The sequence below is a fragment of the Melozone crissalis genome, unplaced genomic scaffold, assembly GCF_028551555.1.
Source record: "Melozone crissalis strain CALT ecotype California unplaced genomic scaffold, PUWL_Pcris_2 ptg000006l_1, whole genome shotgun sequence".
In the NCBI taxonomy this organism is placed as follows: domain Eukaryota; kingdom Metazoa; phylum Chordata; class Aves; order Passeriformes; family Passerellidae; genus Melozone; species Melozone crissalis.
The window spans coordinates 43,011,475-43,029,721 of NW_026535784.1; the positions used below are offsets into that span (position 1 = coordinate 43,011,475).

The following is an 18,247-nucleotide window of genomic DNA, read 5'->3' on the forward strand; positions in this document are numbered from 1 at the left end:
CCAGCTAAGTTGAACATCTCAGCTGTCCAGCCCTACCACAATGTTTTAGTTCTGGAAACTATGGTAGTTTGCTAATTTGCTCTTAAAAGACCAGGCTGAATTCCAGCTCAACTCAAAAGCATAGTTCTTGTCTCTATTTTAGCAAAGTTCAAAACATTCTTGGAGTAACTGAATTCCTAAAACTCCAGGCCAGAGCCTGATAATGAGAAATGGACCTTTAGAGAAAAACCTTGTCTTTTTGTCTTGTAGTAGCATGGAGATGGTCTTTGTGAGTCACAGCATCTCTGCAGCAGCATCACATGCTTGTCATCTCTTCTCTGCATTTTCTCTTTGGAGCCTGACAAGGCATGGATCAGTCATGTCCTTACTGGAGGAGGGACAGAGTGGTGGAAACTCTCAGAAAAGTCCTGTGAAGGCTTTTGGAAGGGCCCTATAGTATCCCCAGCTGATAGTTGCACTGAGGATGTGCAGATTGCACATCTATAGATCAGCATGTTTAGCAGAGAAGGGTGGTGTGTTTTGGTTGTGAAGTGGAAATCTGAGTACCTCATACAAAAAATAGCATTCCTAATACAGACCCTTGGAATGGCTGGTTATTGATCTCTGGAGAACTGCCAGGTCTTACACAGATAACATTGCTCTGAGGCAGAGAAAGCAGTTTTAGGAGTGTTGTTGCAGTTACTTGAAGTAATGGGGTTTTTATCAGATAAAACAATGTTATTGAATTGTGGAGATAATTTTAGGTGTTACACTGGTTCTTTTCAGATGTAGTTAGAAATTAATTACTGTTTATCCTCTGTGATTTTTTTAACTTTAAAACTAGTTCCGTTAACAGTGGAGAAAGGAAAGCAATGGTGCTTTCACTCTTTTGTGTGTATACACATTGATAAACCCACACACAGAATAGGTATGCACTGGGAGGACCAAGGGACCTCAGTACTCCTTTTGAGTGCTTTATTTAAAACAGAAATGATACTGTAGAAGAAATAATTATTACTGGATGTCTACTGTAAGAGTAAAAATGGCTACTGTAAAAGTTAAAACAACTCTGGCATGTTTACTGCATATGACAGCAGAAGGCTTTCAGAGTAATCTTGATTTCTGTTCTGGACTGTCTTTGGGAAAGTTCCCTTCATGAGCAGTGAGACCACATGTAAGTAGATGGTCTAACACAAATACACATGGACCTCAGAATTCAGCTAAAGTGGCACAGCAGATAAAGTTAATGCTTCACCCTTATAAGAGGAACCCAATTAAATTAGCAGAAATGGGGTCCAGATACTATCAAAGGCAAAAGTTTGGACTTCTGCATTGGTTTTGTAGCTTACAGAGTGAGAAGTCTATAACCGTATCTTGAATATAAGCTGCTTCTTGAATGAAACAGCTACTTTTCAGTTCCCTTACAAGAGGAAAATACAGTATTTCCAGGACTGTTAAAGTTTTGAGGGCTTCTTCTTTTGAAGTCAGCTTCTAACTGTTGTTGTAACCTATTTGCAAGAGGATCAGTCTGTAATTGTTATTTACAGAGGGGAACAGTGTAATTGTCCTTCTGTGGGCAGGGTTAGATTTTGAGGATTTCTGAGAGAACATGTGACAATGTAAGTAAGACTTTCTGTTGAAGATGACTCTAGAAACAAAGATTAGGAAATGAAGAGTTTTACAGTAAGTTGTCTACTGTCTTCAACTATTAATGTTTAACATTTTCATTCTGGATACTATTTCTTACTAACCCTTTATTTGGATTGAAGATTGGAAACCAGATGTTAAGATTTTGAGTGGTTTGTTTGGGATGTGTGAGTTTCAACCCAAGAGGGAGTGGTGGCATTTTTAACAGGTGACAATACAAGAAGCCAAGAATGTACACCCAGTCAATTTATCAGACAGGCTTTTTGCTTTATTCAGCCTTCTGTTTAATTTAGCCCTAGACAGAAGAACTGGGCTGAGAAGTAGTTGAGAAATCATGATCTAGCCATAAGGAGAAATAGAATTAATTTTTGCATAAAGTATGTAAATTGTTATGTGAGACTAAATTTTAGTCCCTGTGACATGTTCTATTCTGCTGAGGGTCTTGGATTTCTGTTGAGAAGCTAAGGGGAAAAATCTTGCTCCTAACATTTAAAGCAGACTAATTTGTCTGCAGTGCTCTGCACAGTCCTTGTAATTAAGAAGATCAAGGCAAATTACAAGTGGCTGCAGAATGTCTTTCTCTATTTTTGTAAGGCACTTAAAGTCTGGGTGGAACATCTGTTTCCTCCTCCCCACAGCTCATCTCAGAGAGTATTATGATTCTACTGAAATCTCACAGTGACATGTGCTGCTATTCAATGAAGATGTTTCAAACACCTACACAAAACCTAATTGCAGCTTCTGCCACTTACTGCCTCTACTGAAAAAAAAAGAAAATAAAAGGAATTTCAAAGTTTTGTGAGCTAAAATGGGAGTTGCCAGTCTGAGTTACACCTACAATAAGAAGCTGTGGCAGAAAGTACTTAAAAACATGGAATTATCCAGCATTGCTCATGTCACATGTGCTGAGAGATCACTGCCTCTGCAAATATGACTGAGCTTTTGCCATTCATTTCTGTCCTCAACATGAGGAGTGCAGAAATTGTGAAGCTCAGAGAGGAGATATATATACAGAGATGCTTTGGTTTGAGTCCCTTTCTCCTGCACAGATTCTCTGTGTGGTTTTCGAGAGCCAAAAATTCAGACTTGAAATACATTATTACTTCTGTGCAGAGATGAATTTCCTGTATCTCTACAGTCCAATAAAAGTTCAGATGTTGGTGAGAAACAGTGATGGGTGCATACCATCTGAAATTTCAAACCAACCAATTTTCATTTTTTGCAGCTCCCTGTGATTGGGTGCAGCACCCTTCACTGTGCAGAAGTGTTTATAGAATGCTTAGAGTGATGACAGAATCTGTTTCTGTGTTTAGAGCATTTTTTGGGCCCAGGCTCCTTGAAAGCAAGTGAAAAGCACCTCTGTGAGCAGAGCTGACCTCTGGTTGGGCTAACAGGTTGAACTGAGGTTGGAGATGTTTTTGCAAGTGAAGGCTTTTTTAAGCATTCCTTTTCCTCAGCCACCAGACTAATCACTGCATATTTGTTACAGCTTCTGCTTGCAAACGGACTAATGCTGCTTGATGCAGCTGACTGCTGTGAAATACAGAGGCGTTTTTGTCAGTTCCTAGGAAAAAAACTGACATTTCAGTTTGTCTTCATCTCAGTTGGTGTGAAACTGTGCTGGTCTGGTGAAATCAACAGAATGGTTGTTAGGAGGAGTTACCATCCCTGGCTTTCTGGTACTTGCCTATGCAGCTGACATGCCTTAGCTGTGACCACCTTTGGTGCTGATTTAAAGTAATCTGCTTTTATTGGCACTGACCTGGATAGGGACTGCTTTCACAAGCATGTCCAAGAGATAGTAGTATAGTAACAGATGTATATTTAAATGTCAGTCACTGTAAGGCAATGCCACTGAAGCTACCAGTACAATTTAATAAGACAGATCCAGAGTGCAAGCAATGAAAGCTTCTTGTCAGGATGTCTACAGTCATAATGGTAAAATCCTGTGAAGAAGGTTAAAGTCCCCATAGTCTCAATTCCTTACTATGAAATGGTGTTTCAAAGGACAAAGTAGCTCTGCTAATTTACTGTTCTGAAATGTTTATAAAGATGCATCTTTGATGGCAGAGATTTCAAACCAGAAAACTATATAGAAAAGAGATAGTACCCTGAAGAGACAGATACTACATTTTAGTGAAGATGGTTATCTATATACATATATATTCTAAGGTCAACGTTTGAAGAGCTCTTTGACCAGAACTCAAATCTGTAGCTGCTTAGAGAAATTAAATAGTGTGTTTATCTAAGCCATTGAGATGTAATTTCAGTTTATACCATGTTAGTACAACTAATCCTTTCACTGATGTTCAGCTTCTGCCAATTCAGTCAATGGACTAATTGTGTGAAGGGAAGCATACAAGCACAGCAGTGTTTTATGTACTACATCTCACCACTTCCTGACCCTGTCTCCCTGCACACTACCTTCTTACAGTCTTCTAGCCAGATCTGTTGTACAGTTAGAAATGCCCAGATTAATTTTCCCTGCTTTGACAAGCTCCTTTACATTGCAGGAGGCCAACATTTTTAGTGCATCCATAGGAAGCGTCTCCACTACAGCCTCTCACCACACGAGAGACAGACTGAAGATGTAGGCAGCTGACAAATGTGAAAGCAATGAAGAGGTGTTCTGAGGTTGACAGCACTTTTCATAGTACACTCATTTTCTGGGAAAGGCATGAGAAGGGAGATAAACAGGCAATGGTTTTGGCAAGCTGAGAAGAAGCTGTAGCAGACCAAGATGTTCCAAAGAAATCACGTCAAAAAGGTAAGGGCGCCAACTTCATCCCGTCCTTTTCTCCTGCTGCTTGAATATTTTCTTGAAAATCAGCAATTCTTTCTTTGAAAATGCTGACATTTTCTGGAGAATTCTAGAAATGCTATAAAAGTAATTTAGCATTACTTTGAAAAAAGCACAGTACTATTTTTATGGCTCATTCTAGCCCCCTCAATTCCTGCTCAAAGTTGGGTTTTTTCCCAGAAGCTCTGCAAACTGATAAAATAATAACAGTCCAAACATCAGAAATATCTCTGTGTAACTGCTGCATATGGAATAACAGTCAATCAAGACGGGAGGGAGGGCAGAAGGGGGGAAGCCATAGAGCAGTTTTATAGAAAGTCCTACATAAGACTTTGATTCAAGACTAGAAATAACTGAAAATAACTCTCAAAGTCTTATTCTTAGTCAAACTGCATTTGCTTAAGGGTGTGCCAGCAAGGATTTATGCCTAAAAGGACTGTGACTCTCTCTGTCAAGAGTGTAATGATGTCATACATGCATCCAAGGGGAGAGCACCAAGGGGTTAATTTGATTGTGTTTATGCCTAACAATGTGTAATCTAGGATGTCGCTCAGCCTTGATACCTAAGTGTACAGGGTAAATGATGAAGTTCCTTGCACCAGCATGGGTCTGGGTCAAACCCAAGGGACTTTGAAAATCTCTCTGGTAATGTTCTCAGCACAATTGTTTTAATGTAGCTTATTGCTAGATCAATATTCAACTTCAACAATCTAATTTTTTTCCCTTATCTATATATACTTGAAGAAGTTTTATTAAAAATTATAATGTTCCCAGTTCCACCTTCTCTGTGGTCTATAGTCCTAGGCAGATTGGAAAACATGGTCTTACTGTGTATTTTTCCAAAGATCTTCATAATGTTATAAGAAACAGAAGAGGGTCTTGAAATGTTAAAATAATGTGCAATGATGACAGTTTCAAAATTGCAACAAAGCTTCTGTTGAGTTTGGGTAAAATCGGTCTGAGTGTTCCTAGAATATGTCCTCTTCCTCATTATCTGGTTTTTATGGGAGCATCTGGTAGGATATGTGTCAGACAATGATAGTTGTAGTAATTGGCCTTGATAACAGTTTTTAGATTTCTGGTTATCAGATTTCTACTCCAGGTCAGGCTTCATATGTTTGAATGAACTATATTTGTCATGTGGCATTTTTGAAAAAATCTGCCTGGAAGCTAAAATGTATGTGGTAGCTGTGGGATTGAGTGCCTTCATTTCAAAACTTGAGTGAACACTCCAAGATTTGAGAACACCTGAAGGGCCATCTATGCCTGGATGAACTGAGCACTTTAGCATCCGACCACTAGACTCTTCCACGTTATGGTGAAGCATGGGAGTCTTTGAGGCCTGGACTAGTTTCCCATGGGCAATGAGCCAAGCCATGTTATTAACAATGAAAGGGATACATATGGGATTTTTCACATAAGGATCTTGGCACCTTTAGGGTCTTAGCCCAAGCACTTCACAGCTTTGAGATCTGCTAGAGCAGCTGAGAAACAAGCTAAATTAGAACACGCTAAATGGTCTGGACTGAATGACCAAATTCTAACTTGTCTGTCTTTGTCATTTATCTTTCAGGTCCTCAGGCTCCATCAGCCACCATCTGATCATATTGCAACAACATAGGTGTTGCCATGAGGATCAGGACGTGTCCTGTTTGCTTCACAACTTGTCTTTTGGTCCTGCTGAGTACACACCAGAGAGAGCTCCATACAGAGGCAGAGAACACATTGCAAGAGAGCTGACAAACCAGTTCCTGCACATACATGTATCAGTGTAAGAGTACTCCAAGACCAGAGGCCTCTGTGGCACTCCATGGATATAAGAACTGTTGCATGTGTGGGGTTAGACTCTGCTTTTTTGAGATATGATGTTCCGACGAGGATTTATTCTATTTCTTCCCCGACTTATAGGCCTGCTGGTGGTGGCCTGTTGCTCAGTGTCTATTTTTTATATGTTGGCTTGCACACCCAAGGGTGACAACCAGCAGCTTGCCTTGCCCAGGGTGCACAGTCCAACTGTGAAGGAGGGATATGAAGTCATTCTGCAAGAGCGAGAGGAGCAGCACCGCAATTACATCACCAGCTTGAAGAAACAAATTGCCCAGTTGAAGGCTGAGCTCCAGGGTAGGACCGAGCAGCTTAAGAACATGCAGAACCAGTACCCAGACCCCTTGGACATTCAGCTTGACCACAGTAAGCCAGAGAAGGCCCAGGCCAACCTGTTGGCCTTCCTGCGTTCCCAAGTAGACAAAGCAGAGGTACACAGCGGTGTTAAGCTGTCCACAGAGTACGCGGCAGTGCCCTTTGAGAGCTTCACCCTCCAGAAGGTTTACCAGCTGGAGACAGGGCTGACACGGCACCCGGAGGAGAAGCCCGTAAGGAAGGACAAGCGAGATGAGTTGATAGAGGTGATCGAGTTAGCAGTGGGGAGCCTGAACAAGCCAGATGGGGTCAGCAAAGCAAAACCCCGCCTATACACAGCCTCTGACTTTGTGGAAGGTTCGTATGCAGAGAGCAGGTTAGAAGGTCCACACAGTGCTGGGGAGGAGTTCTGGGTGGCTGAGTTGCTAAGGGAGATGGGAGCTGTGTCAGAGCACAGATGTCTGGGATGGTGTCAGTGCTGTGACCTAGTGATGCTGTCTCAGGCACTATTGCAAAATGGCAGCTTTCCTGGGGAACAGGACCTGGTGACAACTTTGTGTCCTATAGTGACACCAATGTGTTCTCACAGCTCTCTAGTCATGTGTTTGCCTCAAAACTGACAAAGCAAGGAGTGACTGACCAGACTGCAATCCCAGATCTATTTCCAGAATTAACACTGGCAACTGCAGTCCAAATCCATGCTGCCATTCTCCTCCTTTCTGTTTGTTGTTTAGTTTATCTTTTCAAAATATGTTTCTACAGTTTTTATAGGTGCTGAACAAGCAGGTATGACTGTTTGGCACCACCTTTTCCATGTGAGAAGGTGACGAGAAAGGAGATGTTTCCTGAAACACATTGCTTAATATCAGTTAAGCTGTGAGCCTGCCTTTATGCATAAGTAAGAGACTTTGACAAGGTACCAGTGCTGTGCTCAGGCAACAAGTGCAGAAAAATGCGGGGAAGAGATGCATGCTAGTGCTGGCTCTGTGGAGGTTCTTCATGCACTAATGATCTTGCTGGCTTTCTTACACCATGGTGAAATTCTCCAGAGGGAGGAAGTCTTTCACATGACTTAGAGCTCAAGAAACTGGAGGCCTCTGCACTGCTCAGTCTGAGCTCAAGGAACCTTCCTTATGTCCTCCCCTGTGAGGCAGGTCCTTACTTCTGCAGGTTCAAGGGAACAAATTCTAATTCTCACTCATCAGTGCAGACTGATCTATTTGCCAATGCAGTGATCCATGTATTGGGGCTGGAAACAAAGAGACTTGGCAGAAAATTTCCCTGCCAAATCCCTTTGGACATCTCTGTGACTTCTCATCACTCTTTTTTCCCCCAACTTTATTCTCCCAAGAATGGCAGAAACTGCCAATCAAAGGACAAATCCATTGCTCTGTGTAATTTCAGTATGTGTAGGGAGGACTGAATTATCTGTTCCAGTTCTGCATTTCAAGTATAGTTTGGACTCTGAACTTGTTTTGGAAACAGTGCTCTGCAGGTGCTACTGCCTACACAATGAGTAATAAGCTGGATTCTACGTCAGCTTCTGGCAACTTAGTATAAGTCCAGCAACACAGCAACCATGAGTCCATTGACCCAGCTACCAAGCCAGCTGTTTTCATTTTCTGGAACTGCCATGGGCAGCTGGAGATTTCTGGGAGTGCCCAGATTTGCACTGAAAGTAATAGCACTAACCCTCTAAGTGTTTTCCAGCTGCTTAAGCAATAACAGCACACAAAACTGTGTGCCTGTCATGTTAAATGTGGGGCTACTGCTCTCATATTAAGGTTGTTCAGGTGGAGAGATGTGCTGAAATGAAAATCAGGTAATCAGGGTCAGAGACAGGATTTAAAATCTGAACTGCTGCTGTCAGTACGTGGGATTTGTGTCCTTGTTTCTGCTCTACTTAGAGATGCCTTTGACAGAAGCTTTGCTCAAGAGTGTTGCTGATCCTGAGTCTAGCTAGAAGATAGAGTTGTGCACAGTAATCTTGTTTTCTCGGCCTCCTGTGTGGATTTTTCTTTTCTTGTGGATCCTGCTACCTGCTATCACTTTTTCAGTACTAGTTCATTGTTAGGCAGGATGATGGTGTGTGGCAATAAACTCAGCTGGGGTCTGTATCTCTTCCTTTTTTTAATTTTGTGCATTTATTCTTGTCTTTGCAGAGGGGAAATGTTTCTTCAAACACTTCTTGCATTAAAGGAGAAATGTTTTGTCTCTCTGGCATCTTAAAATTAGTGTTGCATTCTCTGCAGTTTCTAGACAGAGTAACTTAGGAAATTAGACTATGACCCTAGTACCTTACATCGGAGTTAAACTCCTCAGCAGATTTGCTGTTACATGAAATTTGGATAGGATTCTCAGTTCTCCCTCCAGAGCAATAGCTGACACGTAGTGGAATTTTCCATTCCCCCCCCCCCCCCCCCCCCCCCGCCTTAATCAAAACCAAGGGAGCCACACCTTCTCCCTGGAGCTTGAGATGTATCCATCTGGCTGCTTTCTGCTTAGCTTCTCTCCTGACAGAGGCACTTGGACTGTTCAGCTGCTATAATGCTCCCCTCTCCCCTTTATTCCTCCCACTTATGAACCAAGTTCACTAGTTTTCTGCCAAGGGGAGTCAGTAAGAAATAGCATGGGGAAAAAAAAGAAATTTCTGTGTATTACAAGCAGGCAAAGGACTGTTCTGTTTCCAGTAGAAAGCCACTTGCTCAGAAAGCAGGATAACAGATCTAGTCATTAATTTATGTAAATAGCAGCAGCACCAAATAGATCTGGGAGTTGCTCATTTTCTCAGAGATGGAGATGATAATTCGGAGACTGACAAGCCTCAGTAGTGTGTTCCATAAGTGAATGGAATCACTGCCTGATGATATTCTTTCCTAATATGAATAGCTCCAGAAAATCCCTGGATTTTTAAGAAATGCCCTGCCATAACACCTTCAAATATGCTGGATCAAAAGTTTCCCTACTTGAAGTATGTGGCTGTCTAGTGACTGGAATTTTAATCAAGGTCTCAGAGGCAAAGGAAAAAGGAGTAGCTTTGCTACCTCAAATGGGCAGCTACTGGTAGTGGTCTATCTGATGGAATGTTGCCATGGCTGCTTACTGGGAGGAAAGAATGACACTTTTCATCAAAGGATAAAATGCTGTATTTTACTGGGTGTGAAGTGGGAACACCATTGTAGCACTGAGTTAAAACGAGGACAACAAATTCTGATAAATCCTCATAGTGGCTCCTACATCATCTAACAGAAGGGAACTAATGAACATGAGTCCAGGGAGTGTTTCTAGAGACACTAGGAGACTTGAAGCCTGTAGTCTGTAGAACTGAGGCTAGAATTGTCATCCACTCAACAGCATTTTGTTATGAATGTGTGGCTGTTTGCTAATTACACATTTCATGTAGATCCATATAGTTGGCAGTTGTTTGCCTGCCCTACTGAGTAGACATCAGGTGTTTTCCATTTCTTTAGAGAGCTCTGGGAATTGCTGCTCTGAAGACTGGAGACTTACTGCTCTTTCATCAGTTCTTCAGCCCAGGCCATTTTTGCTTCTCACTTGTTCTTTCCCTTCATCTTAGGGCCATTCTATCTGCTGACACAGAGCTTCTGTTTACTTTTTTACACTGGGTTTCCAAAGGCTTTGACTTTTCTCTCTGCCTCTGAAAGAAATGGTGCATATTCTGAAACATATCTGCTGTAATGGAAGCAATAAGTGATCAATTAACCTTCTTTTATCCTGATTTAATATCTGGCCTTTCCAAGGCTTTCATTTCAGAAGCAATCTTCTAAAGAAAAGGGGTTTTTGTTTACTTTTTTGAGACTACTTTTTTCCTCTCCTCATAGTTCATGTCTCAGAATTGAGGTTGTTTGACACATCTTCCTGAATCACATAGAAAGTCCTGGTGGCACAAATAAAGTAGAGCCTTTGGAAATGGAAAACATTTGTAAAAGGCAGGATGTTCTGCTGGGTGAGTCGCCAGAGTGACTCAAGACATTCAGACTCATTTCCAAGGCTCACTGCCTGCCCTTGGGCAAATCACTTTGTTCTCTGCTTCTAAAAAGAAGATACTTTAAAAGGAAAGAACATTTTTAAAAATGAAAAACAAATAGTTTAAATATTAATGAAGAATAGCCATATTTAATTAGAGGCATTAAACTTGCATACAGTTCTCTTCAGTATAAAATGTTAGGATTATAAATTCTTGGATTACCATTTTGTACAAATGCCTGCACCTAAGCTACTTGTTTTCAGCCATAGTAGAGGTACTAAACAAGAACAAAACTACAGATTTAGAAGCAGCCTCTGTATGTATAGCCCTATGAGGGACCCCAGTCAGGTCCCAAACTTGCATTCATCTTTAAGCTACTTCTTATTTGGTAAGGTTTCCTTTATTGGATAGTACATCTCTCCAGGGAAGTGGAATTTGTGGGGTCACTGTTTCTTGGCTGGGGTAGGTAGAAGAGAATGTAAATGCAAAAGCTGAAATATTGTGTGGTAAATACTATTAGATTTGTTTTTTAATTTAATTTAGAACTTTTTTATTATGAAAAAATGTCAGTTCACTATGTCAAACATATGAAACAGTCCTATCAATTTATCTCTAAAGGGAATGAAAATCAGATTTAATTTAGAATTTTGTTTATCTGAATGTCAGAAGGTTGCCTTAACCTTTCAAACACAAACATCTTTGGTAAAACCTGTCTTCAAAAACTGCCTGAGCAAATGAGCACACCCAACAATGCACTCAGATCATCAGCAGGCTTTCTGTAAAAATAAATGGGTGAGCAGACTTCAAAGGCCCAGATTTCTACTCTCTGGCCACCAGGAGGAGGAAATCAAGGGACTATTAGGCCACTATTCAGTGGAGCTCTGTGAGAACTCAGCACATTACTCCGGATGTCCAGAGTTACCGAGACAACCCTCAGGAGGCTCGGAAATCCTGGAATGTTGCCAGAAGCATCTGGTGGTTGGATTTTGACCCTGCAAGGGATGTGCCACCTGTTTGAGGACAAGAGAATCACTTGGGAATGAATGGTGTAAGAATGAAGTATTTACAGGGTGAAAATGTAGATTTTGGGATTTTGGTACAGGGGGGTTATGGAGACAAGATGGAGGGATCAGGGCGTGTCTTGTCCTTCTTCTTTCTTCTTCTTGTCATCCATTTTCTGTGGTGATGTTGGTACTTTGGGATTGGTCCTTGATGAAGGTGCACTTGATAATATGGGTGAAAGGTATTGGGAAATAAAGGTAAATATGATGTACGTAGTTTTTAGTATAAAAATAGACGACTGCCCAGAGGGAGGTCAGAGTGCCCTTGGCTGCCATGCTGGTCAGACCTCTGTCGGGCTGGAAGAAAATTTTGTAGATAAGAAATAATAAACAATTTGAAGACTGAAAATCTGAAGAGTCCAGACTTGTCCTTTGAAGCGTGGGCTGTCCCAAGGCCATCCTACGCGTGACCGTGCAGAGACGAACACCCGGAGCCGTCAGAGCTCCATTCAGTAACAGATGTAGTTCATGGTCTGTAGCTTGGGCAGACTTTATGAAAAAAGCTAGGAGGAGTCAAGGGCACAATGCTGAAAGATTAGCAGCAAAAGAATTATGGAGCTCCTATCTCCCTAGATTCATTTACTATGCTAGAAGGAGAATTGGAGCATTTGTTGAATCAGCTTATATTAAAAATAAAACATGAAGTGAATAATAGATCAGCAAATCTGCATATATTATTAACCAGCTGAAGTGTTCATTAAGAATAAGAGACTTGGAGAATGATAGTGAAGATAAGACAGCCCACAGAACTCTCTCCAGATAAAATCACACCTAATTAGTTTTTTGATTATACCAATGTAAAAGCTGCAATACAAGATGAAGAGATTATGTCACTGCTCTTTGAAGAAAACTTTGACCCAGACTTTCATAAGAAATACAGACAGAGCTGACAGCCTATGGGTCAGATGCCCAGCGATGTTACACATCAGGGAATAACCAAAATTTTTTAAAAAGCAAGCCTTATTTTGGTCTTGTTTTTCATAACCAGAAGAAGCTATGCTTCCTAGCCAGATGGAGAGGAAAAAAAAAAAAAAAGTAGAAAAGAAAAGCAAGTTAAGAGGAGGAGTTTTTTTCAAGACATTTGTGCTTGTCTCTTTAACTTCTGGAAGAGATGGAAGGCATTGCAATTATACTCTTGTACTGATTAAGTTGTTAAGATGTTTACAGTGGCTTAATGACTGGTTGGAATTAGCATTAATTTTTCTTTCTTAAACCTAATGGATTTCCAGTGAAAAAGCTTTATTTCAGTATACACTGTAGGGACTGAAGTATCATTTACAGTGGGTAAAATCTATAGCCTTTTTGCCAATTTGATCTCATTTAGGATATTATAGTATTTCGGTGGGGCATGATCAAGGCTTTTATAGTTCATGCTGGCTCTCAGCATGAACCAGAGCAATTTCAGCCATCAAGTATGTCAAAAGTTTCTTCCATACAGGAAATAAATACATGATTGTATGAATTAAGTATCCTGGTCTAGCTCTGACAAACTGTAGTGTTATCCTTGCAGACCATTACTTGACCAGGAGTGGGCATTCATACAGAAAATAGCAGTCTCTTGAGAACTGAGTAACAGGAGAGTTTTGTCCTGACTGAAAGTGGGTGAAGTTGATGGCTGGGGCCTGTTTGCAAAGTTTTGTCAGGGGACTTTCCAGAGAACCTCCCAGTGCTCATCAGGAAATTGCCTTTCTGGGAGATGGCCTAATCCCTTCTGTTGCAGAGAGGCAGACTGCCTTTGCAGTCCCTCTGCATCCCATTCCCATGCATGTCTGCAGTGTGCAATTGGAGCAGTCTGAAAAATAAGGACAGTACATCTGCTGGGTTATACTGAGAGTGAGCAGTTGGTAATCTTCAGGGGTTTGTAACTCAGCCAAGCCTTGGAATGTGCCTGCAAGAATACCAAACAGCTCCTGCAACCCAGGCCTGTGTCCCTGCTACAGTGATGGCCTCCTCCAAATGATAGTGGACTGTGTATTGGTATAAAAGAAAATATCTCATTGCCTCTGCTGTGTTTTCAGCTTAGATTTAGCAACTTAAGACTTTCCCCCTTTTTTCCCCTAGAAGCCCAATTTTAATACAAAAATCTCTTCATTTTTGTTTTCATGCAGGGATCTACCGTACAGAAAAAAATAAAGGCACCTTGTATGAGCTGACCTTCAAAGGAGATGCAAAACATCAGTTCAAGAAGATTGTTTTGTTCCGGCCATTTGGTCCTGTAATGAAAGTGAAAAATGAAAATGTCAATATGGCTGACACACTTATTAATGTCATTGTGCCGTTGGCCAAGAGAGCCAGCAAATTTCGGCAATTCATGCAGAATTTCAGGTGGGTTTCCTTCAATGCTGCCTTTACTTTTTCTTACTAGGAGAGTAAGATGCAATTAAAAGAGTTATCTGTGGTATTCACATGCCCTCTGAAAAGAGAGAAGCTGTGAGACAAGCAGAGAAGAAGGAAAACACAATTCTTATCTCTCTCACTGTGCCTGTATCGTGCCAAAGTAGAATGCAATATGGAGATTGTTTACCCAAAGTGAGGATGTTTTGTTCCCTTGGCCCATCAGGGCCAAGAAGGTGTGTGTGTGTCAGACTGTCACGGGACAGTCACGAGAGAATCAGAGATGAGTGCAGTTCTGTGCAGTTGTGAGCAAGAGTGAGTGCACGGCAGATTCAGTTTAGATGAAATGTATATAGTATAGTATAATAAAGTAATTAATTAGCCTTCTGATGATGAGTCAGGTGCATCATTCTCTCTCCCCTTCATTGGAGTTGCCTTTGATTTACAATAGTTATCAAAACATCACTCACTGCTACTTTTACAGAACAGTTCATTGTGCCACAGAGTGATTTTTGAGATTACAGACTGAAAGGCATTTGGCTGCTTAATGCATAGTGATTACGATAAAAGCAATTATATTCCAGTCATCAGGGTTTCTGATTTGCATGTACCTGACTCAAGAGTCTCAATCTATTTGTTGGGCACATACAATTGTGGCAACATGAGAATGCCAAGCACTAGTTGCAAAGGGGAAAAAAGGAAAAGGGGAATCAGCGCTCTCAGACACTTTGCTAGGCTCCATTAGATAAAATATTAAGGCAACAAAAGGCAAGAAGGAAATGTATTTAAGCTTTCAGCATAGTAACTCTTAAACTATTATTTTTTCAGCACAGATATGATGTTCAGAGGAAGAACTGAACTGAGATGTAACTTTAAATAGCTGCCCAGAAAAGACTGTGTTGTCAAAAGATACTCTTACAATGGGATATTTTGTCTAATTACAGCCATCTAAAAATAGGCTCCTTGTCTAAATTAGCCTTCTGATTAGTATTCTGATTATCTTGTTTTAGACTGGGAGAAATCGCCCTCTAGTCATGCTGATCTCTCTGTTGATTATAGATGAACTCTTACAAACTAAACTTAGTGCAAGTGAGGCACAGTTCTAGCATTTGCTCAGAGTGGTCTTACCCTTGGGCTACACGTTTGATCTCTGCTAATACTTAGGTTTTAGTAAATGCCAAAGATCTGAACTCTGGAATATGTGTTGCAAAAACTCAAGGTTATGAGGTAGGATATTATAAAAATCCCCTTTCTCATGTTCTCCTGAGTGCTGAAGTTATTGCCTGCCTGATCATTCTTCCTGGGGCTGGATGGCCTCTTTTAACAGTATCCTATTAATATAACAAATGCTGTTTAGAGAGCTGGTACCTAATCTGTCTGAAAGACTTCTGTCTTTTCTAAGGGAGAAAGTGAGCAGCTTTCTGAGGACAAGAATGCCTGTCAGTGAATCATGTCCCCAGGAATGCCTCTGAGGTTCACCCTACTCTGCCTTCTCCAGCTGCTATAGGTTAATGAAGGAAGGTAACTTCTGGAACAAGTCACAAATCTATCTCTTTTCTCCAGGGAAATGGGCATTCAGCAGGATGGAAGAATTCACCTCACTGTAGTTTACTTTGGAAAGGAACAAATGAATGAAGTCAAATCAATACTTGAAAATACCTCTAAGTAAGTACCTGTTCATAAACAGCGATCCTACGTGAAGTGGAGATTTGATAACTCAAAACTTAGTTGTGCCAAAAGGTTCTAAAGTGCATTGCAGAAAATAGCTTTCTTTTTGTATCAAATAAAAATGGTGTTACCCAGAGTCCCACAGAGTGGTCTCTGCAGAACAGATTTTAACTCAATTTACCTCAGTGCAACTGCTTTTTTTTTTTTCCTCCCCCCCACACACTGGTAATTCTTTAGTTCTTTGAAAGTGGCTTTGACTGTTAGGACTGAAAGCTGACTTCCAAAGGCAGGTGGAAGAAAATTTCAGTAGAGCACAAAGGAACTGGATACTTTTGGCCAGTTGTGCTCTGTTGAGTTTGGTTACATAGCTGTATTTGTCAAGATCATGTGGCACTGCAGCCTTTTGCTTGTCTTCTCTGTGTAGGAAGAAGACCCTTGTATAGGTACAGTAATGTAACCACAGGTAATTGAAATTTGCACACTGAAGATATTTTTGTGAGTCTAAACCTTGTTGGGATTTTTGTGAGATCTGTCCAAATAAAGTCTGTGACGAATGCTAGTGTGTGCTTGACACAGGTCAAGTTCTGAACGTAGGTAGGAATTCTCCTCAAGAGTCAAACAGGACATCTCTTCCCTCCAGTTGCTCTCAGAAATGTGATACTACAGATTTCTATTAATCTGTTAATTCTTTCATATGGGGTTCCCACCCCCAGCTTGTATTAAGAGCTGGATGGACAGGGTAAGTTGCTGAATATTTTCCTTTCTAGGTCAGCCAACTTCAAGAACTTCACCTTCATCCAGCTGAATGAAGAGTTTTCCAGGGGCAAAGGGTTAGATGTTGGCGCTCGATTTTGGAAAGGAAACAATGTTGTTCTCTTTTTTTGCGATGTGGACATATACTTCACAGCTGAATTCTTGAACTCCTGTAGACTGAACACACAGCCAGGTACTGCTCCTCATGAAGTGCATTGTCTTTCAACAGGTTCCACCTATTATGTAAAATCCTTCACCAGAGTATTCTTGTCTTTGAATTGGTAATGAAGCTACTGTAAATCAGTTGTAACAGCTCTTGCTCCCAGTGTGATAGAATCTCTTGCCTTCAGCACCTGTTCTTTCTGGAACAGGATCTTTTTATTAATTATATCCTCACACTCACATTCTCATGGAAAGAACATAGGCTTAGTGCAAAACTTGTGTGACTTTGTCTGGATTTGGTCAGGTCTGGACTGTACCTTGTAAGAGACAAGTGTGTTTTATACAGCTTTTTTAAATAAACAAACCCATTGTCATTTCCAGGGAAGAAGGTATTTTATCCTGTTCTCTTCAGCCAGTATAACCCCAGTATAATTTATGGTCACCATGATTCCATACCATCTTTAGAACAGCAGCTGGTAAGTACATGCATCTCTGAATGCCTGCTTCTATTTGAACAAAGCATTTTTAAAGGTACACGTGCTCTTGGATAGCATTTCCCTATTCCTTGTGCACAGTGACCACCACACAGACAAAATTACCTACAACACTCACCTTACTGTGAGTTCTGCAGTATTTTTCACTGGGAAGTACATTGGTGCCATTTATTTTCAACCTTTTTGAAGTTTTTACATGGAAACTAAGAATTTTTAAAATGTCTGCTTCTCTGTTAGAAGGAATTTCCTAACTAGTGAACAATTCCTCCATGGTGTGCTGTTTTGGGGCGACAGTCATTGACTTGCTCTGATTTCTTCCTGTCACTGAATACTATTTGCATTTGAAGACATGACATTTGTAAAAAGCAGAGCTGTCCTCAGATCAGTCAGTAAAAAGAGAACTCCAGGAGCTGTCACAGTTATTCCCCACTTACTTGAACACCTTACAGTGGCCTTTGCCTTCCCACAGTTCATGACTGAACTGCCTGTGAGCAGACAGTGTGTTTCTGAAATGTCTGAGTCAAATCACATGCTTGGAACTGTCACTTTATTCTGGCACTGATACAACACAACACAGCTCCACTGATTTTCATCTCACCTGCATAATTTTGACAAGAGAAAAAAGCAGTATTTTTAAAAACATTGCCATAAGGCACATGATTAAGACATGTAGGAGTCTCCTGAATGAGAAGGGAGCTGTTGTGAGGAAGAAAGAGCACACAGATTAAAGGTTCACATGAATGTTAGTGACCAAGCCATTGCCTGGCACTGCTGCAAACACTGTTCTCCATTCTCTTGTGCTCTGGTGTTGCACTGTTGTTGAGCCTGAAGGCCTGATAGAAGCGAGTCTTGCTTCTCTCCAGAGTCAGTGGGCCACAGTTCTCTACCCACTAGTGCTGCTAAGTGGCTGAATTTTCAAATTGAAACATAAGCCAACTCTGCAGCTTCATTCAGCTCCTCTGGGCCAGGTCCTAACCTGCCACATCTGCCTCTCTTACTGCCAGGCACTGCACTCACTAGGGCTCATCCTGTCCCTGGCTGGACACTGTCCCCAGAGCATCCCAGCTTCTATTGTTGTTCTGGATAAGTATGAATTAGGGGTGGTATGAGCCCAGAGACAGTCACAGTTGAAAAAGATCACCTGGTCTCTGAGTCCAGTCTTCTGTCATCACTACCCCCACCTTGTACAGTTCCTCCATAAAAATGAAGAATGAGATTTTGA

At 41.1% G+C, this 18,247-nt stretch overlaps 1 protein-coding gene across 4 annotated transcripts in view; it reads left to right on the forward strand.

Annotated features, from left to right (window-relative positions):
• The window catches only part of CSGALNACT1 (chondroitin sulfate N-acetylgalactosaminyltransferase 1), a 59,625-nt gene that overhangs the window by 20,384 nt on the left and 20,994 nt on the right, over window positions 1–18,247 (forward strand). For all 4 annotated transcript variants that reach the window (XM_054295502.1, XM_054295499.1, XM_054295500.1 and 1 more), the window contains 6 exons: window positions 4,140–4,393; window positions 6,000–6,922; window positions 13,723–13,939; window positions 15,512–15,613; window positions 16,384–16,562; window positions 16,913–17,007. In XM_054295502.1, the coding sequence (XP_054151477.1) occupies window positions 6,289–6,922; window positions 13,723–13,939; window positions 15,512–15,613; window positions 16,384–16,562; window positions 16,913–17,007 (1,227 nt within the window). In that variant the 5' untranslated portion in view covers window positions 4,140–4,393; window positions 6,000–6,288. The remainder of the gene's footprint in view (window positions 1–4,139; window positions 4,394–5,999; window positions 6,923–13,722; window positions 13,940–15,511; window positions 15,614–16,383; window positions 16,563–16,912; window positions 17,008–18,247) is intronic.